This window comes from Coffea arabica, chromosome 9c (assembly GCF_036785885.1).
Source record: "Coffea arabica cultivar ET-39 chromosome 9c, Coffea Arabica ET-39 HiFi, whole genome shotgun sequence".
Taxonomy (NCBI): domain Eukaryota; kingdom Viridiplantae; phylum Streptophyta; class Magnoliopsida; order Gentianales; family Rubiaceae; genus Coffea; species Coffea arabica.
Window position 1 is genome coordinate 31,642,172 of NC_092326.1, and position 24,237 is coordinate 31,666,408.

The 24,237-nt window shown below is 35.0% G+C and overlaps 1 protein-coding gene across 2 annotated transcripts; it reads left to right on the plus strand.

Moving 5' to 3' along the window:
• Positions 1–17,093: 17,093 nt before the first annotated feature.
• On the plus strand, positions 17,094–22,800 carry LOC113707922 (F-box protein SKIP19). Of its 2 annotated transcripts, XR_011821099.1 has the most exons (3): positions 17,094–17,613; positions 21,038–21,916; positions 22,351–22,800. XR_011821099.1 is itself a non-coding variant. In XM_027230320.2 (2 exons), exons 1-2 carry the CDS (start codon positions 17,279–17,281, stop codon positions 21,639–21,641), a joined length of 939 nt encoding a protein of 312 aa, XP_027086121.1. In that variant the 5' UTR covers positions 17,094–17,278; the 3' UTR covers positions 21,642–22,234. The 2 variants fall into 2 exon arrangements, 1 of the variants encoding a protein (XP_027086121.1); XM_027230320.2 differs by lacking the exon at positions 22,351–22,800 and having other exon boundaries at positions 21,038–22,234.
• The last annotated feature ends 1,437 nt before the right edge of the window (positions 22,801–24,237 follow it).

Sequence of the window (24,237 nt, forward strand, 5' to 3'; positions counted from 1 at the left end):
GGATGTATTAAAGTTAAGTTGAGATCGAATATCACTACATTCAAGTTTGAACTCAATGACCAGAAAAGTGTGGCCGAACTCGAAGAAACATGAGAGTGGAAGCTCGAGCTCAACTCGATGAGGTTAGAATAGTACTTGAATTCGATTTCAGTTCATTCTCTGCTTGTATTGCTATGTTTCAAGTTGAGATTTTTTTTAGTAAATTTCACAAATAACATAGTTAAAAGAGTAATTTAGTAATACTTATAATTTAAATGTAACTACTTCAATAAACTCATCAAGCTTTTGAGTATATGAATCCAATGCTCTGAACTCTACTATTAACTAAACTCCTCAATCGAGCTCGAGTAGCTTGGTTATTTTGCACCCCCCGTCCACAAACCCCTCCTACATTCAAATTACAATATTGTCGGACTGTGAAAGGCATTCCTCAACCATTAATAAAACTTCCCTTTTCCTTTTGTGCCTCTACAAGCATTATGAGGAAACCAACACAGTCATCAAATTGTCAGAAGTTTTTTCCATTAGACTTCAAATTTTCTTGACTATTTCAAAAAAAAAAAGATAAATAGAGAGACATGTACTAGTAGAGAGCATAGGATACCCCTTCCCTTTATTTTATTATATATATAGATATTTTGCAATTTGGAATTTGCGACTGCAAATTGAGGATGTATCATGTTGACCAATGCTTGGCATCAATTGCAAAAAAGGAACCAAATTCGAATTGAATATGTATGGAAACCTGGGTAATCCATAACCAAGGCAACTTGAATCATGCTGATGCAACAATATTGTTTCAAGGATTTAGTGCAACAAATGAAATGCCACAAGATCTTGAGAACAAGCTTACCGAGAGTATAGAAATAAAGGAGATGTCCATTTTGGTTACTTTCATGATGTTAATGCTAAATTATTCCCTCCAAACTCGAAAAAGCCAATAGCGTTAACTGATTTTGTCACAGTATTTTGTGGACAGGTTATTGTTTGAACCTCTTATGTAAATCAAATACACTTCCAAGTCATCTGGTATTTTACTCGAATTACTTTACAATCAAACCTATGATGCATATTCATGTGCCTCCACATTCAATGGTTGTTCTTAGGCAATTTAATACAAAATGTTCAGCCATGCATAATAGTAGAATTCTTCAGAGCTGATTGTCATCTCATGATTCTAGTAATCCGTAATTGAGTTTAAAAGTCTGATATACACCAAATAACCTATCTTTTTCTCATTGCCTGGACAATCTTTCGTAATAACTTTCTTGACATCAAATAACCTGGCGAAATTGACGCTAATTCTTAATATTTTTAGTACTCGCATATGTATTGCACAATTGTGTTTGTGTAGCATGGCTCACCAATTGCTCTTGCATCGTGATACTGCTTTGTAGTTTTTCTTATTCTCCTGCTCTTTCTGATACTGCTTTGTAGTTTTTCTTATTCTCCTGCTCTTTCACAAAACAAGAAAACAACTCCATCTTTGACAGATTATTTGGGTTAAGTGAAAATTGAACCATCAAACACACACAAATATATTCAAATGAATCATTTTTGAGAAACTAGCATACAATCTTTGAATGTGTGTGTAAATCGCTAGTGCAGCAAATTCCTTCATGCAAGCTCGTATTACTTACTAGAGGGCACATGATTGTACTTGAAACAAAACTTCATGCAGCATAAATTTACATTGCGGCTCAGTTCTTATATATGCATTTGAATTTTTGCGCTACCCACACAGATGGTCAGCCATTGCAGCAAAATTACCAAGAAGATATGATAATCAAATACAAAATTATTATCATACTCAATTGAAAAAAAGCAAGAAAAAACTCCAACTAGCAAACAATACCAGAGGGCCACTTGCTGAAGACTGCTACCAATCTGAAACAAATTAGGAGGGCTTGCCTGAAATTTCTCATCAACGAGACCTATCTTCTGAAAATGTTGGTCCAGAAGCTTCAGGTTTACAAAGCTCAGAGAGAATTGAACCATCCATAACTCAATCTTCTAGTGAGATGACAAGCTCAAACTCCACTTGGGTAGCAGAAAATGGTGTTTTTTTGCATAGGATCGATCACTTGTTTATTTGTTTTGCACATATGAGGACATATAGCTAGGCTTATTTATGTTCTGTTCCACTCACTTTCATTCAGTTTCAATGATTTTCTTGTCTAATAGATAATAGATTTGCATCTTTTATTCAAATCCACATTATCCATATTCTTTCAAGTGATGGGCAGCCTATGGTGCTGTAATGGGAGAAAACACTCAACAAAGTTGTTGTTTACTAGATCAAGAAACAATATTCGATATGAAAATCATTTGGGTACCTCTAGGACAATGTGGTGAAATAGGAAGACTTTGCAAGTGCAGTGGCATTAAACTCTGCTAAATGTCTAATGCTTGAATAAATTGCATGGCTTTTTCTCGTGACATGTGAATATATCATTGCCTGATCCACACCTTTACAATGATAAAGCTGACTGTCACTCAAAAGTTTATATTAAGCTGCTACGATTGGTACCTTAACATACATCTCTAGTTGCTGATATGGCTGAAAATACCTCTCCAGCTTTAGTTGTGAAGGCAATCTTTGGTCTGCCAACTAAGTATTCTCATCTTCTGGTTGGGTGAATGTGAGAGGATTTGAGAATTGCTATCAATTTGACTTCCAAAAATTATGATAACCATGGTACGGGATAAATGGATAACTAATGCAAAAGAGATTGGATATAATGCTTGTGTTCTGGATATGGGTGCTGAGCCACTATAATATACTAGACGTTGCTGCAGAGGTATTTGGGAGAATTCCTGGTCCTGAAATTACCTTGATGATCAGAAGCAGTACAAAAAGTTCAAACAACTAGATTGTTCTAACTGCTCTAGTCTATAATTAGAGTATAAAAGCAAACCCTTTTTATTTTCCGAATCAAGAAGTTAAAATGGATTTGGTTCTCTATGTACTAAAACAAATTGCACCATGTAATACAGACTATTCAAAAAGTATGCTAGTTTGGCATACAAATGGATACAAAATTCATGAGTTCTTTTCACCCCAACTAGCATGGTTACTTTACCACCATCTGATGAAGTTTACTCTAATTAACAAAACACAAAAGGGGAACTTGCATTTGTCATAGTGCTAGGTGCAAGTGTGCAATGAGTCGATCCAGCATACTTTACAAGCATTACCTATGTAGTAGAAAGGGGTAGCTTTTGTAGTCTACACCAAAAAGGAATTAGCAAAAAGGGGTCACTCGGCATTCAACACGACATTTGTACAGGTAATAGTCAAACTGGTAATGCCTAAACTCTACCAATATAAATTGAACTAGAAGAAGTTGCTTCTTGGCAACTTTTGCGGCTATGAGTAGTCCTCTTCTTCTAATTTCCAATATTCATTTTTTAATAACTGTCAAAGGGATAAAGGATGATCATATCACATGCATGTCTAAAATGCTTCTTCTCCATCCCTTGCTCACCTAGGTATTGCTAACACATCTTGTGGGTTGATTGATATGGCATATTACTAAGGTTTCATTCCATATTTGTTCTTGGTAGTTTAATCGAACACTTTAGGTCATGTATAGCAAAACACTTTACAGCTGATTGGCAGCTTGTGATGGCAGCAATTAGTACATGATTTCAAGATGACTCTTAGGTGTTTCATTATTCTCAGGAATTTGAAATACACCAGATATACCTATCTTTTATCCATAGCTACAATCTTTTGTTTTCTATCGTTCTTTCACGAAATAAGAAAATGCATTTATCTTGAATTACCGATTTGGTTTTAAGTGAAAATTGAACTATCAATTACACACAAATCTATTGAATTCACTCATCAATGAAAATCTAGTCTAAACTCGAGTTCTGACTTCATCAACGCATGTCATATTTTATGGTGATATTCAAGTTTGGGTCAGAGTTTAACTGCTAGAAGTGTGGAAATTTGTTGTTGAACTTAAATTCAAAAACTTCATATTCTTTTCCTTATATAGGATTTATAACAACAAACATGAGCAAAAGCAAAGTTTGGAGATAGGCCTGTCCATATCATTCAACAAAAGTAGTTTACCTTCCATTTTTCTTCCAATACTACAATAAGTTTGATGAAATTCACCTAGAAATACTTTGTACAATAGTTTATATATGCATATGTATTCTAAAAAGAAATCAAACTAGAAATTAACCACAAAATCAAGGTATGTCTCTAAGTAAAATCATATATTTACTGAATTGGATTTCAATAGCAATACAAACTCTTACATTAATAATACAAAACACGAAATTAGAGCTGCAACTAAATTAAGCTCAAGTACATTACATCATGTTATGAACAAAAGTTAACAATTTGAACAACTAGAGATCAAGAATTCAAGTTCATTGCAAAATATGAGTATTCGATGATCTCTCCTTCTTCTACTTCCGAGCAACTCAAATATGCATCTTCATCATCATCCATTGCTATGAATTCCTTCTTCAAGTGCAAGCCAAGCTGTTCTAAATTGTGTAAAACTTTGCCAATCTTTAAACCTCTCAATACCATCATTGCCGGTCCATTGCGTCCATAGACAATGTAATAGGGAGAACACTGACTTAATTGCTCAAGTTCCTTGCAATCATGAGATTGTCTTCAAAATCAATTGTGCTTTCCATCATTTGTAAGGCAACTTCTCTTTCTTTTTGCCTCAATTTAGCTTTTTTCTTCTTCAATTCCTTAGCTGCTCTCGGTGCCTCTTCTTCTTTGCCTTGTTTCTCTCCCTTCCTTGATCGATGTTAGTTTTCACAGCTTTTGCTATGGAAATAATTTCGGCAAAGTAGGGTGTTAACCTTGCAACATATAAAGCTGTCTTCAAAATGTATTCGTCATCACGATTAGCTTGACTTGTGCATTAGTTTTGATCACTGGAAATCATCAGAATACCCTTTTGCTGCTGCTACTTAGGCTTAAAAGTAATTGCACCAATCTTATTCTCGTTGTGTTACAACCTTTGTAGTGTATCCATTATTCTCTTCCTTTTCCCATTCCTTTCATGACTATCTATAACTACTAGCGCTTGGGCTACTCCTTTGTTGTTTCTCCCATTAATTTTTGATGTCAATTTCTATCTGCTGAATTGTTCTTCTTCCCAACTATGCCTTTCTTGACAACTACCATGTTGGATGGTAATAACAGAAACAAACCGTTGAATGATAGATGTTCAAATCTCTAATTTTACCAAATAGAAGAACCAAAATTGTAAAATCAGAGAGTTTGCAAAAGAACCCTTGATATAAGTAGTGGATATATTACTAGGTGATCAAAGAAATACGACTACTTCTGACAAAGATGAAGAAAAGAAGAAATTCTGTGCTTATTCTTCAAGCACCAAGGAATGAACCTAGCCGCTGATATGATCACTGATTTCTTAATTTTTGCTAGTAGTTTCTTTTGTGAAGAGAACAATGAATAGAGAGTGGTGATTAAATACTAAACTCTAGATGCTTTAGGTATTAGGAAAGTAGTGGTTTCCTTTTCCTATGTTGTTTGGATCTCAGTTTGGCAGTAAATTCAAATGTAGAGTTTATGGCTTGAGCTTTTAGCTTCTTTTATTCGAGACTTTTTGGGTTCGGCCCATTTATGTTTAGGCAATGGGAAATTGCAGTTTTTTTTTATAGGCTGTGGTTTGGGCATGTACTAGAAAAATTTGTTTTTCCATACAACAAGAAATGTGTAAAAAAATTAGTTACAAATTTTAATTAATTGAAATTGTTTAATATGACCATTTTAATTATATTCACTAGTGCTTTTTAAAAATTATATTTCAATAAATTGTGAAGTGCAACGTGCCAAAACAGTGAAAATATTTTCTTAACATAATTTTTAAAAAATCTCTCATTTCTTCTTACATGATAAAAAAAAAGATAAAAACATTCTCTCTACCAATAAGAGGAAAAAATAAATGCCATCAAAGTTAGGGTTGGCAATTCTCAACACAATTCTAATCTAATACGAAATTAATGTGTATGGATTTATTTTTCACCATTTTGGGTCAAAATCAAGTCAAATCTAAATAACTCACCAAGCAAACAAGTCCTAATCAGGTCAAACACGAGTTGACTCATTTGCCTGTTTGACTTGTTTAATGTGTAAGTTTATAATTTAATAAAAAATTAGAGGCATAAAGTAAATAAAAAGAAAACTAACCAAGGCTGCAAATTAGTATTTCAAAAAAGGAATCATGAATATTATGTGAAAAAAAGATATTTATTTTTGAAAGTGTTGTAGTTTTGTTTTTAGTTATGATTTTTTTTGTACAAAAAGAAAAATAAAAAATTTATTACAAGCACCATATACGAAATCTATGATTAGGCTACAATATTTTATATTTTTATGGAAACTCTTTTATAGAAAAGTTGACAATACTAATAACGTGAGAAGGCCAAAAAGAAAAAAAAAAAAGAAAGTTAAGCAAATAGGTTGTTCAGGTTAGATTCGAGTAACTCCCAAAATTAGCAAGTCGTGTTCGTATCAAGAAAGTGGACTCATTTAATTTTGGATCATATTCGGGTTGATGTGTATCCAGGATACCTGGATCTCAATCCAACACACCAACCCACAATCTGACTTGATTGCCACCCTTTTAAAGTGAATGAAAAAATGTTAAAAATTTTAAGACCATTGACAATAATGTAAATTTTAAATCCAAATCAGTACCATCTATTTTCACAAAAAGACTAATTTTTATTTAAAAAGTTTCTACCAAACCCCATAATCCTATGGGTTTTTTTGGTCAACTTAGTTATAAGGGTTTGGATTTAGATTGTGGAAGTGTAGATTTAGCCCCACCCAAAGTAGTTTTTAAAAAATTGGACAATCCAAGTAGAACCTTTGTTTTCTCATTTTGTGACTTCTAGATAAAGATAAATTACCAAAAAAAAAATGAAATAGGAAAAGAGCATTTGTTCACTTAAAAATCTCTAAAATTACCACACCATCATCTAAATTTATACAAATTATGGGAAAAATTTTACACTTAGATAAGAACATATATATGAAAAATTGCTAAGAAAAAGCATGGAATTTTTATATTTGGTCATATATATTTGATTAGGAGTGTAATCGAGTCAAATCGACCTCAAGCTCGTTGAACTCTTGAAAGTTGAGTTTGAATTCGAGTTCGATTTTGTTTTGCCTTACTCAAGCTGGAACTCGAGTTTGATCAAATCAAGCACAATCAGGTTCAATTCGAATTCAATTGATTTTAATTGAGTTCAATCAAATTTAAATTATATAAATTCATATTTTATATAATTTTAAACAAAAGACAAGATAAACATTTCACACTAATAAATTAAAGAAAAAACATATATCTATGAAACTCGATTAAGCTCGATGAACTTTTGAGCTTCACATATTAAGCTTAACCTCAAGCTCATCAAGCTATTCGAGTTGCTCGAACTCAAACTTGAATTCGATCAACGCAAGTTCATGCTCGAATTTTGATTGACCATGCTCGCAAACTATTCAATTAAGCTCAACTCGTTCGCATTCGTAACTTTGACTCAAACTCTAATTATAGTTGTATTATCAACTATTTTGTAGTGTTCAACATCATTAGTCAAAATTTGAAACTGTACAAATACATATTTATTCAATTAGTAAAGGCATGCTACTTTTTTACAAAGATCGTGATCGAATGTCGTTGCTAATACTAAGACTGTGTAATTTAAAATTAAAAAAGATTGGTAGCGTACCACAACTGAATCCTTATAAATATAAGATACTGGTTGGGAGGAGGATGGATTGGAAGGTATGGGGAGAAAGGTGTAAGTGAGAGGTCGAGACTAGAAATGGCAACAGGGCGGGTTTCGGGTAGGAGACTCCTCCCCTGTCCCCCGCTTGTTGCCCAAAAACTCCTCCTGCTCCCATTCCCGCCATCCCCCGGCCCGCCTTGCCCTGCTCCTCCAGTGAGGACTCGAAAAATTATTTTATATTTTTTCTTATTTTTAAAAAATTTAATTTATATTTTATTTTATTTTACTTTGCTTGCCTTAATTTCATGGTGATTTTATTGGTTGAATCAAGATTTATATCATTCCCCTTTTATATTTTAGTGCATGCTAAATTCTGTAGTACATTAAGGTAGCGTGACCGACTAGTGAGGTGAGTAATAAATTTGGTGAATTAGAAAGAGTTTTGTGCAAAAAAAAATTATGGGACATGAGGTGTTAAGAGTTAATTGGAGAAACCCTAGATATCGTGGAGATTAGAGACAAACACAAGAGAGACAAAGTGATAGGTTTGAACCAACTCGCGCCACTTGTCACCGGTCAAAGACACTACTTGACCAAGACCTTTCTTTCATTAATTTCCTTACTTTCCTTTTATTTATTTCTCCCTTGTATTTCTAGGGTTTTGGCTGAATTAAGGAAAAAAAAGATAGAGGAAAAAAAAAGATAGAGGAAAAAAAAGAGAGAGAGAAAATGGTTGGATGTCAAATGTTGGCAATCAAGGTCACCTTTGACCAAGACATTTCTTCTATCCTTATCATCTAGTGAAGCAAAATTTTCTTCACTTTCTTTCCTTCTTGGTTGAGAGAGAGAAGAGAGAAAAGAGAAAAAATACTTTGAAGTTTCATCTTGATTTCTAACTTGCTTTGGAAAGAAATCAACCTAAAACCCTAAATCAATTCATAGAAAGTTGCAACAAGGTGGCAAGGAAGTTTGAGGTGAAGTTTTTAGGAGAAAGAACAGCTCATGTCGTGCCATTTCTCTTAGAGCTTGAGGTATATCATTAAAAAATCTCTCTTTTCCTTCTTATCTTGAAATTTAAGCAACATATGACTTGATTGTAGTGGATTTCATGGAAGATTTCATGGTTTTGCTTACTAGGTTGCAATTTTCAGTTTTGGAATGTGTTGGACAGCTTTGATATGTGGTTGGATATGAAATTTAAGCTTTGGTATGAGGTTATCTTGCTCTTATATTTGAATTTTCAACTTTAGTGTTAATTTTCAGCTTTGATTGATATTTTCTATCCTTGAGTTGAGAGTTTCCAGCTTTGATATGGACTTATGAGTTTTGATATGAAGATACCTATCTTGGATATGCACTTCTAGCTTTGTTGTATGATTTGTCTAGCTTTAGTGGTCAATTTCTAGGTTTATTATGTTATTTTCAGCCCTTGGAATGTCAATTTCAGCTTTATTAGGAGATGTTCAAGTTTTGGTATGCAATTTTTAGTTTTGATATGAATATTTCCAGCTTTGGTTTGAAATTCCAGCTTTGAGATAAAAAAAATTCAGCTTTGGTGTAAGTGAGTTGGAACTTAATATATATGTTTAAAGTTGATAGTTTTGTAGCCTTGATAGAGGTTCACTTACTATGAAACTAAAATTTGAATGGAATGATTAACTTAAAGAAATATGGGACATATTGCTAGATTTTCTTCTTGTTGGTCAAGTGAGGGTTGAGGTGTGAATCTAAGGCATTTTTGTTCTCCTCTTGCATATGATTTAATTCAAAACATTTGTTACAATCTATTTCTTTGCATCTGTGTTAGTTTTGAGTCAAGATAAGAGGTTTAAATGAAAGAATGAGTTTCTTCAAATCATTTTCTAGTTGGACAATTCCCAACTTTGCACTTTGAAAGTTTTGTTTTAGTTTCCTTAAATGTTTGATTGCAATCGATGCTCTTGTACTCCAAATAACTCTTGCAACATTGATTTAGTATGCACATGAGATTTTCTCCTCGATTTCAACAAGAAAATATTATATTTTTGATAAGTTATATGGGTATAAAACTTGTAAATTGACACATTTTTTAAATGAAGTTTTGAAACCTCAAATTTTTCATGTATTTTGGTTTGTATTGCTAATCTTTTAATATAGTATATGACGATAGGACTCGAGAAAGTTCAAGAGGATGAACCAGGGTTGAAGTGAAAGATTGCGATTGATTGGTGAGTGTTCCTTGCATGTTTGTGTTTCCAATGACTATGTGGAATGTTATGAATGTTTGCTTGAATGTTAAATGCTTTTCAATGATTGTTAAATGGATTTTCGATGGATGAGTGTGTACTTTATCGCACTCGACCTAAGTGAATGTGAATTTCCAATGATCAAATGATTGAATGTTGCTTGTGCATAAATGTAAGCCTTTGGCTAAATTGGGCTCTGGCTCTTCGTTGCCAGTCGACTCGAGCCAGAAGTTGACACAGTCGGGCGGTTGGTGACATTGGGACAGTGTTAGGTATACTCGAGTATAACCACAAAATCGGGTGAAGTACTGGCTAGTAAATGTAATGTAATAATTGAAATGAATGACTGAATGAATGAACACTGAAGGAGTTTTCACTTTTAAATGCTTTCAAATGTCGGAGGTATAAGGGAAATGGACGAATGACTGAATGCATGGCTCTAAGTGAGCATGTATCCTTCCAATGATTGAATGTCTGTTTCTTGAATGACTACTTATTACTGTGCAAAGTGTGTGAAGTGTTAAATGTAATATTTCTGTGCTTTACCTACTTGACTGCTTGTTTGGGAACTTCACTGGATTTTTAGTTCATTCCTTTAGTTTTGTTTTCCTTACAGGAGTGGAGGCCGGAGCAAGTAAGCGTGAAGTGTATAATCTTCATGTACTTGTACTTTTGTACATGGAATGTATTTGGGATCTTTGGTAATGTACCCCTATGTTTCACTTTTGGAGTTGAAACTTTTTGGTTGAATTGTGAACTTTAATGTTAATTTAGAGGCGTGAAAGACTATTTCAAAAATGTTAGTGAGTAAGCCCTGACGAGAGTTGGACAGGCGGTCCGCTAAACCCTTAGATATGCTTTAGGAGGAGGTGGGGTCGTCATACCTCCCATGGTGATAATTTGTTTTTTTTTTTCTAAAAGTCTCTATTCAATATATCAAAGCCAAATTCAAAAAATAAAATAAAACAGGGAGCTGAAAAAAGTGAAAAAGGAAAAAATGAAACAAGAAAAGCGTTGAAATAAATCACCAAGAAAATTAATAACCTCAATTAGATTTTATATATAACACTTGGGAATACGCATAGAGCACATAACATGCTTGTTTGTGCCAAATATCAACTAGGAGTTTGGTGTTCCTAAATCAGTGTCCTAACACCTTTAGTGAAGTGCTTGTAAAGAAGTTGGAGTCTAGGAATTTTATGCCTTCAAGGTATAGGAATTCTAGACTTCTTAATGAGGCAAGGAAGGTTTTTGATAAAATGTTTGTGAAGGATGTTGTTTTCTTGGAATGCATTGATCACCGGATAGGCTGGTTTGTTAGGTATAATGAAGTCTTGGTACTTTATGATGATATGTAGAGAGCAAGAGTGAAGCATGATAATCGTGCAATGGTGACTTTACTGTCTGCTTGTATTGGTCTTGAAACTTTGGAATAAGGCAAGTGGATTCTTGCTTAGATAGAAATGGGATAAAGGTTATTTTTAGTTGTCAAATATTCTAAATTTATTATTATTAGATTATATAATTTATTACATTTATTTATAGGATTAATATTCTATATACTGACAGTATACTGACAGTGTATACACTTTCACTTTTGGATGCATGACACATAATCCAAATTTGAATTTGAAATCCAAATTTTGTATATGTGTCATGTATGTGACGCCCTCACTTCTCCCTAAGGCGAACCAAAGGGTATCGGCGGGACGCTTGCCCAACTCTTGCTAGGACTCGATACAATTCTCGTTCAAATTTAATACAATGATAACTAAAACGACAAGACAAAGTAAGAAAATGCAGATGCTTCCATATATAAATATTCAATCTTACATCGCAACTTCAAAATACATTAGTTTCCCAAAATATACCATTGCCAGAAGATGTCTAATCGATTACATTTGAAACTCTAACACAAAAGTACATCCCAAAGGTTTCTTCGAGTTTTACTCCAAATCCGTTCTTATTAAGGAAAACAAATCTACGGGATGAGTAATTGCTTGTGAGGTTAAGAACACACATGCAAGCACGTTGTTCAAGTAACAATCCCATCCAACAAGTAAAACAATAATATTCGAGTAATTAACAATTCAAGTGAAATTTAAACAGAAACAATTCAAGGATATGGTAGCTCTCGAGAATTAATTTTCACTTGCTTTGCCAATCTCGATTGAATACCTTCCCACGATGACACTTCATCACCCATGTCGGTATTTTTAAGTCCGTAGAGCTTACTTTACTTCACAAGTCCTTCCACCTTACAACCCCCAACCGGGCCTGAACTGCGTTAAAGGCGCTACTGTATGAGTAAGCCAAGTAAGATCTCTCCAATAGATCAAGCTTATCATTCATTCCCATGGCTCACCAAGATTCCCGACTAATCCTATGCCGGCTCGAGTCCAACGTCGGCCTATGAGTTTGGACGTCCCCTATTTAACATTTATGAGTCGAGGAGATTCACTCCAACGACGTATGCAGCCATAGCATACCATTTCATTTCATTCAATCCATTCAATACACTTCAATCCATTCATTTCATTTCAATCAATTCAATCATTATTCATTCAAATGAGAACGAGTGCGGTAAAGTACACACTCGACTCAACATTTTCAAAATCTCCAATTACTAATAACAACTAAGCACGTAACAAGTTCACATATACTTGATATTCACTTATCAAAATAAGAGAGTGTGTTGCACAATTCAAGTACTTAAGCATCCGTTGTGAGGTCTTCTCGAAGGTCCCCTTGAATGTTTGAGCAAACAATAGTTATCTGTTACACACTATTACTTAGAAACCCCAATTATCAAAAAAGATTGCACATTTGTACAATTTTAGAGAATATCATGAAAATGACCCTTAATTGCTCAAAATTCAAGGTTCGAAGGTGATGTTTAACAACATAAGGAAAAACTAATTTCCTTCATGAAGACAAGTTCAAAATGGTCAATTAGTATTGGAGGATAGGAAAGAGTCTCCAAAAACTCAATTCCCGTCAAGTTTCAAAATTTCAAATTTGAGGTGCATTCTTTGAAAAATCATATCTCACTCTTCGTAGGTCCAAAATCGGAAAACTTGGTACCGTTGGAAACTAGTTCCGAAGTACTAAAAGTTCCTAGAAGACATTTTTCTATGATTCTAAGTGGAAGACACTCAAATGTTGGCTTGAAGTTGTTGACTTGTATTTCCAAGACAGATTCGGGGTTGATTTTTGGCAAACTTTGGAAATTCGAAAAAATTCACAGAATATGAAATAGCCTCTCAAATTTGAAACTCAATTAGAGTTACAATCAAAGTTTAAAACATAACAAACAGAACAAAATTGGAGTTTTAAGCATCAAGATATAGCAGCTCAAAATTGGCCAAAAATCGAGACTGTTAGGCAATTTTCCAGATTACCCCTCTACCAAATTTCACTTGAAAATTCACAAGGGAAGGTAGTTAACTAAACTACCAAAGATCAAGGGAATCCAAAGACAAATCTGTCTTCAAGCTTCCATTTTCCGTTTTCAAATATTTGGCCAATGAAATCATCTCAAACATAATTCATTTATGAAGAAAAGATCTAAGAAACATCCAAAATACTTTTGGTAGGTGATTAACACCAAAAGTTTCAAAATAACAAGTCCCAATTCGAGCTAAGCCATCAGCTAGCCCAAAATTAGGGTTTTCTATCTCTGGTGCAGGTCTGTAATTTGGCCATAACTCAGTCAATTCAACTTGGAATTGGGCATGATTGGTAGCTTTGGAAACTAAATTTATAGAGCTACAATTTCTCAGAAGAAATCCTTTTGAAATTCTGTTCATAGCTAGCTCAAATTCAAACAACAAGTCACAGCACATCACAGGTTCTCTAGCACAGCAGTGAAACAGGACAGGTAACTTTGAAGAACTAGTACCGTTCACTCAAGTCGAATCAGGGGATGAATTTTATACTGTTAGAAAACTGGAAGTGTCTAGTTTCAAATGCACAAATAACACTCAATTGCGACGTCGGAGCAAAGAGCTATGATCGTTTAAAGTTCGCTACCAGAGTACCTCTGTACACGTTTTCCAGGTTTGAAGGATTTTCGAAAATGCAACTTTTACCTAACCAAATCAAGTGATTTTTGGTGAAAACTTTCCACATAACCTATACAACATATCTACATCAAAATCAAGATAATTTGATCACAAAAAAATCGAATTAAGACTGCGGCAAGAATAGGGCAGATTCGGCCCCTTCCTTTCTTTGGTTTCCTTTGATTTTTCTTTCCACTTTTCAACCTAAATCCACTAGTTTAACACTTAATCAACATCAATAATATCCAAAATCACCATATCAGTCCAACATATTCATTGTGAGATTTTATAGAGCCTACTCACATGAATTTCAACCAACCAAAGTTACCTACATGAAGCTACAAGCTTCTAAGTGTAATTTAACTCACTAAAACTAAGGGCCTGTTTGGAAAGTGAGTTTTTTGGGTGTTTGTATAAAACTTTACTGTAGATCACTGTAGAAGTTGTAGAAAAACTTTTGTAAGATGAATTTTTTTTCCTTTTCACTTTCTTTCTTTCTTTTTTTTTTCTTTCTTTCTTTTTCCTTTTCTTTCCTCCCTTCCCGCTTCTTCTCCCTCCCCTGTTCCCTGTCCCTAGACTTCCATGGCAGCAACTTTCTTTCTGCATTTTTTTTTTCCTTTTTTCTCTTCCCCTCTCCCTCCCTTGCCACCCTTCCCTTTCCCTCTCCCTCTCCCTTTCCCTTTCTTGCCTCGTAGAAGTGGACGAGTAGAAGTTGATGTGCGGAGGAGCAGAACTCAAATCGAAATGGAGGAGTTCCTCCTCGTAGAAAGGAAACTGCTTTGCAATTTCCTAATCCAAATCTGATCCGATCTGCCCATCCAACTTCACCATCTACCCATGGCATGTAGTGCTTGCTGCTAGTATTACTGTATCTGCTGCCTCTCCAACTCTTTTAGTCCTCTGCTACTTCAACTATGGCCGGCGGTAGCAGCGAGGCCCCGCTGCTAGTTGACAGCGGAAAATTCCTTCTCCAACTCCAGCACTAACGCCCACTTGCCACCACCACCAGCTTCAGCATGCCCCTTCCCCACAGCCACAACCACAACTCCCCCAGCCGTCGCCTGCCCGGATTTTTCCTCGCGACCTCGCTGTTGCCGCTGTCAGCCACACCCTCCCCTTCCAACAGCTCTTTAATGGTCCAGTGCCACCATGGCCTCATCCCCACCACCAGTCTCCACCGCCCTTTGTCCCCCACAGCTACTTCCTCCAAAACCCTAGTAGACCCAACCCTGGCCCAAACCCGAACCCGAATTCGAATATTATTACTACGATGACGTGCATCACGAATTCTTATGGTGGGGAAGGAAAAGGAAGAAAAGTTGAAAGGAAGGTTTTTTGTGTATTTTTGAAGTGTGTAGGTTAAAAATTTTGATAAGTTTTTTGGGGTTCCTGTAGCAAAAGTTGTTAAAAAACTAGTATTATACAAACTTGATAAAAAACCAAGGCTCCAAACAGGCCCTAAGATTCAAAGGTTGGATGATTCACTACCTCTTGGTGTTGTTAGAGCAGAATTTTCGGTCACTTTGAGCTCCAAGAAACCGTGGAAATGGTGCTCTTTTCCTAGTCCAAGATAGTCTCCAAGTTGTTTGCAAGTTGTGGTATGAATTTGGAGTGAATTTGATGGAAGATATGAGGTGATATAGTGAAAGGTTTTAGTCTTCTTCCTCCTATGGAGTTTCGGCCAGCATGAGTGAGGTGAGAGGGAGTGAAAATCTGATAATGAAGCTTCACATGGAAGCTTGGTGGTTGGTGGCCATTGTGCACAAAAGTCAACTCTCCAATAGTGCGCGTACGCGCGCGTTTCGTGCCCGTTTGCTCTCGGGTTTGTTTCACTTGTGCACTAAACATCTAATGCACTTCCTTAAGCATTATAATTATTCACTCTTAGTAGTTTAGATTAAGTTTCTTAAATCTCCACTTAGCCGCTCTGGTTCGATTTACGCGAATTTTCGATTCGTGCGCGATAAAGTGAAACTTAAAAGAAATTCTTGTAACAATAATAGAAGTAACTAATATTAGGGTAATTAATCATAAAAAATAGTTATCTTAGAAATAAACCATGAGTACTCACACATTGATTCCTCGAGCCTCCAATTTGCCGCGCGGTGTGATTTTTTGAAAACATTCGACGCGAACATGAGGTAACTTAATTAGAACTCATTCATCTCTACTCCCTCAATTAATTTTTCTCAATCTACTATTGATCATTCTTAATTGTCCAAGGTAATTGTACTCTCGGCTAAAATATCGTCTCGAAACACGTATACTCGTTATTCCTCACTTAAACAAACTTTCGAAAAATTAAATTTGCTAATGGGACGTTTTAAAAACATAAGAGAGACATTGTTCCATATGAATGGACTTAAAATGGTTGGAATAAATTATTCGAAGAAAACGGATGAATAAATATTTAAATAAACCAATAATATTCGATAAAAATAAGAAAATTTTTCGAATCCTCACAATGTATCCAGCCGTGATAGTGTATACACTGTTAGTATATATAAGATTTATTCTTATTTATATTAATAAGTTGAAATAGGGAACGGGGCGCGGGTATCGTCCCCCATTCCCGCCTCATTTAAAACAGGAAGAGAAAATTCCCGACTCCCTCCCCTCCCTTCCCCCGATCCCACTCCTATCTCACCCCATCCCTCGGCCCAATACTCTGCGAGGATCCTGTTGCCATCCCTAGTCAAAACTTCCCATCTACACTTAAAAAAAATGCTCAATTCCTTCAACGCCCTTTATAGTCCGTTTGGATGGAAGGAAAACAAAGGAAAAGAAAGGATTTAAAGAGAAAGATTTGAAAATTATAGGTTTGGGAATTTTTAAGTGGGAGGAAGGAAAGGAAAGCAATGAAAATGAAAAGATTTTTTTCTCTTTAAATACCCACTAGCATTTTCGACCAAGAGTGGAATGAAATGGAAGGAAAACTTGACCACTCTAGCAACTAAAAATGAAATATCATACTTACTCTTCAAATATAATTTAAAAACATAAAAAGGTTAGGCACTTTAGTAAAAAATCAATATTAGTGCTATTCCCTTTCCAAAACTCCGAAACAATTTCTCCTACTTCTTTTCTTTGCTTTTCTTTTTTTAATTTAAGTTTTCTCATCTTTTCCTTTCTAAACTCCCAAACTAGCTGTTGGCTCTGTACTAAAAAATCAACCGTATATCTCTGCCATTCCTCAATCTTCCCCTGCCCTCAGACCCTTCATTCCGAATAAATCCCTAAAAAATGGGGTCAATCCCACCGGCATCAACTCCGCCACCGCCGTGGGTGGAGCTGCCGCCAGAGATAACAACGATAATTCTGCAAAAATTGGGTACAATTGAGATTCTCACGACCGTCCAATTGGTTTGTAAAACTTGGCGGGACCTGTGCGTCGACCCTGCCATGTGGCGCATTATCGACCTGCGCAATGATATGCGGAACGACGGAAGCCTCTTGGACTCCGCCTATGACCTTGAGAAGATTTGCCGCCACGCTGTTGATCGTAGCCAAGGCCAGTTGATTGATATCAACATTGAGTTCTTTGGCACCGATGACTTGCTCTGTTACATCTCCCAGCGGTATGATTTTCCCTCGAAAAAATAACTGTGAATTTTTTTGAATTCTTGAGACATAGTTCAGCTTTATTGCGTAGCAAATTCATTTATATCGCTGAGTTGAGGAATAAATTCAATTATCCCTAGCAAATTGTAGTTTGAGTGCAACGGAGATTAATTTTATTCCGTTAAACTGGGCAATTTCCATTTGCCAAGTGCTTATTTTAGGGATATATTCATAATACAGATAACTAGTGTATGAGAAGATTAAATGGGTGGAAAATGGACAGGATTTGATTTGATTCAGAAGTAAATTACAGGTCACGCCTCTATATAATACAACAGAAACAGGAAATTTGAGCAAGTTTATTCCTAGCCTGTTTGTGACAACCTAGAGGACTGATGCGGGGAACGGTAATAATTATGGGTTTTGCAGGTGTAGTTGGGCCATTAGAAAGGAAATGTAGTCACCCGGGCAATTCACAGCCGAAATAGCCTGTCCCACATGAGGATCTTGTTAACTGTTTAAAGTATTCCAGATTGGATACAATTTGATAGAGTGACCTAGAATACAATACAGTTTGATTAGGAAACCCATACTGGAGCATAGTTGGGGTTAATTTTTTTTTTAAAGGGAAAAAAAAAAGAAAAAGAATCTAGTTCTTGAAACATGGGTGGGTTTAGAGTTAATTTGGCCTGCCCCATATGGGAATCTTTTTCACCATTTACAGTGCTTTGTGACATTGAAAAGCTTTTGACAGAAAGACCGACAAATTCGAGGAAAATGAGGGACATTCAATCATTATTATTAATTAACTCTTTGGTGCTACCTCATTCTTGTTACTTTTTTATGCCTGTGTAAGCTCTAGAATTGAATCTACTACCAGAGATTAACAACGTCTATTGCTTTTGCAATTCTTTTTATTCAATATTGGATCAAGTTATGTTAAAAAAATAAGTGATTAAAATTAAACCATTAGTTATGTTGATTGGTAATGTAATTTTTTATTGGATTGCAACCAAAAAAAAAAATGACTTCTAAAATTATAGATCAAATGGAGACTCTTAGTTATTGTTGTTGGTAATCTTGGCACTTATATTTGGGTCATATTGTTATATGTGGGTTGGAACTATAGGAGAATCAATGCATGTCGGAGAAAATTAAAGCCTTTTGGTTTGAATTGAAATGATGAATATTGTCATTTCTTCTAGAATTGGTTTTCACATGCTCTTGTAAGCATGCTACTTGAGTATTAGTGGCCCATGAGTATTAGAGCACTTATTTGAGACCCAAAAAGTAGACTAAGAAGTCATTGAACTTTCCCTCAGTAGATTGCTGATAGTTTTTTAATTTTCCTTTATTGAGAGTTTATTTTTAATATGATAAAATCGGTATAGTAGATAATTCCTCTTCCTGTGACACAGCTGCAAATCCTTGGATAACGCACTTTATGAAATCCAGAATGTCACTATTCTTGCATATTCATCCTAGATCATATATCTGTTAATAAGACTTTCTGTATGGCTGTAGCGTCTCTGTTCCATGTTTTTGTACCTCTCTCTCAATTCTTTTACATGTTCTTTCTAGATAGAATTAGTGTACTAGCAAAAGTTACCCATGATTTTCGTTCAGTTTACTCATGAGTGTCACACAGTGTTGTTGCTGAAATTACCCTAGGACTAATGGCCTTGAATATAGCACAAACGATATGGAAACTGTCTTTAGTAGTTTAGTCACCACTAAATCTACCTATAACATTTTTAGTCATTTGCATTTGAAGGGAAAGCCCTGCATTCCACCGCACCAAGGGTGAGGGATAGTTATTGGTAATCTTTGCTGCACTTCATTATGCATGTGTTAAGTATTCTGCAATTGCATCCATGTTACTTGCAGTTGGTTGTATCTATCAGGTTTTGATTGCAAAAGTTCAGTAGAGGTACTTGGATATGGTGTAGAGCATGTTTTATATTAGGACTCGGAACTCCATGGTAGTAGAAAATTTATACATGTATTTGAGTATGCTAATTTCTTTATATAGCTGAATTGCTTCTTCAATTCACCTCAATGGCCAGGAGGGTTCATGCCAAACTTGCTCCAGTGTAGTCTCCCCAATCTTAAGTCAACGCATCCAAGTTACAATTGATTGTATCCAACCCTGTTCCATACCAGCACCATCACTGCGTTTCTAGACATGGGTGCTTTCGATTAAGTTTTTATGAGATAAATTAAGGAAAACAATGACACTGTAAATTTCTAGCTGGAAAGTGCCAGAAAAATACATTGATGCAGGACCATAATGATCATGGGCACTGCATATTTACTGTGGAAATGAGGTGCTTTTGTCACTTGGGACTTTGATGGTGTCTACTTTTGTGGCTGGTTAGGTTTTTAGTATTATATAGATCTTATTTACTTTTTCTAGAAGAAAGAAACAGAATTAAATTAGTTTGTATTACAGTTAAGCTTCTTTTCATTCTAGTTTAGCCTTATTGTGTCTTATGGTTAATCAAATGTACCTCTTGTGTAACTTATTATCAGAGAACCCAAACATGTTGCTGTAATTCAGCCTACATCTAGGGTTTGCTTTGTGCCACCCAAATACTCCAGGCTTTGATTGGATATTGCTTTTAGGGTGTTTTTAAGAAAAGTATCCCTTTTTTTTCATATATTGGATAAACTGAGTATGTGAAATAAACGGTGATTGGAACATTGATAGTTTTTCGAAAACATATATTTTATATATAGCATCATCCAAATGGAGCTTAGGGTTTTATTAATTAATAATATCATTTTGCTTTCTCTCTTTGCCAGCATCAACTAGTCTAATAGAAAGGTTGAATACCCATAGTGTTGCAGGGGTCTATTGTTACAATATTATGTCATGTCCTGAAGGCAAATTATGTTTCATAGTAGTTGTTAGACTGCTGAAAATGTTCTCAGCTGCTGAGGTCTTCTGGGATTTTGAAGCAATTTATGAATTGTGGTGAATTTGATGTATCATAAAAAGACCAGATATAGTTTTTGCTTGTATTATGTATCTCCTTTCCTTTTCTTTTGGAAATAACCTTGATCATTTCATGTGGTCTATTGTGTCTGTAAGAGAATTGCACCTGTTAAAGAGAATTGAGTTTATACTTTTGTACAAGGCCTAACCCTTACTGAATGACTATATGATCAAATTGGGAACTAGATATTTTAACTGCCATAGAGTATCCAAGGCCATTAGGAGATGTAAACAGCATGGAGATAATTATTTTGGTGTAATGTATACTGATATGTATTTGGACCTTAAGCCATAATGGTTATTTTTTTTTTCAATACTTTAATACATCTCATTGTAGTGTATTATGGAGTTATGACTGCTTATCTCTATTCCTTTCCAATATCATAGATGGTAGAATATGCCTTAATTTTCCGTATTTTCTGCTTTATTATTGGTGCAAACAGATCAGGTCAACTCAGACGTCTACGGCTAGTATTTTGCTATCATTTATCTGGTGAAGCACTAAGCAAAGCGGTTAAGAAAATGCCATATCTGGAGGAACTGCAACTGTACTATACTAGAATCACCAAAGAAGCTATTGAAGCTGTTGGTCATTCATGCCCTCATTTAAAGTGTTTTAGGTTGAATAGCCAAGGCTTTAGACGGCCACAAATAGAATGTGATGAGGAGGCATTAGCTGTTGCAGAAAATATGCCATCATTATGTCATCTTCAGCTTTTTGGAAACAAGATGACAAATGAAGGACTAAAGGCCATTCTTGATGGTTGCCATCACCTTGAGTCACTTGATTTGCGGCATTGTTTCAATCTTTGTCTTGAAGGTAGTCTAGAAAGAAGGTGTTCTCAACAAATCAAAGAATTGAAGCGCCCTCATGACTCAACTGAAGATTATGAGTTTGAATGTCACATTGAGGATTTTGAATCATCTGATGAAGATTATTCGTTCAGATTTTCAGACATCGACCATATGTCTTTGGATGATGATTATTATGAATTCTCTGATCTTGACGATGAATATTTTGACTATGCAGACTTGGTTATCGATTAGTGCTGGTTTACTTTGATTTTGTTGACAGGAAAACCTTTGGGCATTGTGTAATGCGCTTTCAACTGTTGTGCCAGATGTTTGAGCTTCATACATCTTTTTCAGTGCCTCTGGTGTCTGTTTTACGCATGGAAATTTAGCTAGAGTTCTCCTTGGTTAACGAGACTAGTAGGCTTGTCAATGGAGTAACATGTAGGCTTCTGTTTCATTAAAAGTTCATGTGGTGTTGACAATCCCTTGCAGCTCTGGCCAACAGCTCGTGAGACTTTAACTATGAGGCAAGCCCATTTCCTATGCTTTAATCAGGGAGTTGATTCTGTAGGTGCTAAATCAATTTCTTCAAAATGATCGTCTCATTTATTTGGATATGTACTTCATTCCTGTTAGGAAAAAGAGTTTCACAATTCTCTGTAATTTTATGGACATCTTCTCTTGGCTTGTCCAGAGTTTTGGATTTCTATGATTCTGCCAGTACTGCTTTGTCTACATTTTGTGTATTACCACTTTTGGTGACTTCATTTGCTCATAAAGGAAACTCATGGAATGGATTGGCATATTGTCTTGTAATAAGCCAAAGTTTGAGCTACGCTATTCTATTAAGGGTGACATGTTACGCTACTTCTTGAATTGATCTAGGCTAGTGTTTCTACTAAAATCTGATTAGAAGCGTGTTATTGAGATTCACTTTTCAAAACTGGTTCTGTTGATGCAGTTTTAGCATTCTTGGGTGTTGAACAATTAGCATTCATTGAGTTGCTGTTTCAAAGGCTATTCACGACCGCAGCTTGGTGTCCGATGAGCTGGGGAATTCCCTAGGTTTGCCAGGTGTAGAAGAGCTACCTTGCAATCAAAGACAAACTCGGCTCGATTTGGGATTATTTGCAGCCGTATCCTACCTTTGAACCTTTTGGTGGTGCTAGGGACGGTAAAGGGCAAAAGAGAACGTGGATAATTTATTAACTACTGCAGGATATGCTGGCTTTTTTTTTTTTTTTTGCATATTACATAGAGTGGCTGGTGTTCAATTATTGCTACTCTGCTTCTTCTGAGAGTAATTTGATAGATGTTCCTATTCACGCATGTATTAGTTGCCCTTAGCAGATCATAAACAGAACAAAGGTTTGTGGCTGGAGAAATGAGATTTATCACCCTTTTGCACTCATACCAAAGATTTAAATGTTTTGCTACATCTTTGGGCAACCAACAAATGAGTGGAATGTTACAACAGAAACAAGAAGAAAAGGGCATAAACATAATGGGGGCACTCAATACATATTTCAGCACTCATTAATTTCATTCAATTTACAGAAGATCCACTATGATGCGCTGGATCCCAGCAAAAAGGCCTTTGCACATTCTATTACGGAGATTAAACTCCTAGAACATCTTTTGCTTCAATTTTATAATGTTAATGTTCTAGGTATCTTGTTGCTTATGAACAAACTATGATGTGAAGTAGTCGTTAATATATCTTACAACCGTAGTCAAATACTTGCATTTCCTCTATTTCTAAGAACCTCGTATCATTTTAAGATTTTACCTCACAATTGAAATGCCTATTTCATCTTGTTCATTTCAGAGTTTAGACTAAGGTTTTGTTTGATAAAGTTGAGTCTGAATTCTGAAATTTGAATATTGAAATAATTAATTTACTAAATTTTAAGCACTAAAAAGAAATATATGAATGTCTGAATTTTAATGCTGAATCTATTTATATTGTTTGATAAACATTTATAACCGAATGCTTAATAAGTTAAATTTAACAATTTTGCCCTTATATCTTTTCTTCCAAAAAAGAAATAGAACCTATGATTTAATTAGCTTAAAATTTTTAGGTATGAAATTGACAATATTTATTTTTAAATCAAATTAATATAAAAGATGAAATATATTATATTATGAGTATGGGTAATATGTGAAAGTCATTAAAAAGGCAGAAAAGAGAAATAGAAAATCATTAGATAGAGAATGTTAAGTTGTTTAATTAGATAAGGATTTTGAATATAATTAATAAACAAGGGTAGGTTTGGTAGATAAGATAAGGTAGTTGAAGTAATTCTATTGATTTTTATCAGAATTAAGCATTCAGTTAGTATTCTTGTGCTGAAAAAAATACACACAAGTTCAGCACTACTTAACAAATTGAGCAAATGGATTTTCATTTATCAAATACTCAAAACATCTAAATGTCTGAAAAAGTTCAGATTCAACACTTTTTTATGTTATCAAACAGACCCTAAGCCTGTATTTGATAAAACTGAAATCTGAAATCGTTAATTTAATGAATTGTTATTTACTAAAATACTAACATTTGAGTGTATTCTACGTAAAATGATAAGTGATCAGCTTGTCACTTATTTTTTTAGAGTAAGTTTTGATTAGACAATTTAGAGCCATTTAATTAATTAAGATATTCTATTTTTGGTTATCAAAACCGTCTAAATGTTAAAGTCTAAATCCATTAAATTTAAGTGTTGAATTGAATTACCAAATAGGGCCTAAGTTAGGTGTTGATATCATTAACAACTTAACATTGAATTACTTGCTTGTAAGTATGTAGATATTGTAAACTAAAATGATCCCCTGCATTTCTGATTTT

Bases quoted from the DNA above. Each gene is read 5' to 3' on its own strand.
- LOC113707922 (XM_027230320.2), top strand. From the start codon at position 17,279: ATGGGGTCAATCCCACCGGCATCAACTCCGCCACCGCCGTGGGTGGAG. The intron at 17,614-21,037 runs GTATGATTTTCC...TGGTGCAAACAG, and splicing joins CTCTGTTACATCTCCCAGCG to ATCAGGTCAACTCAGACGTC.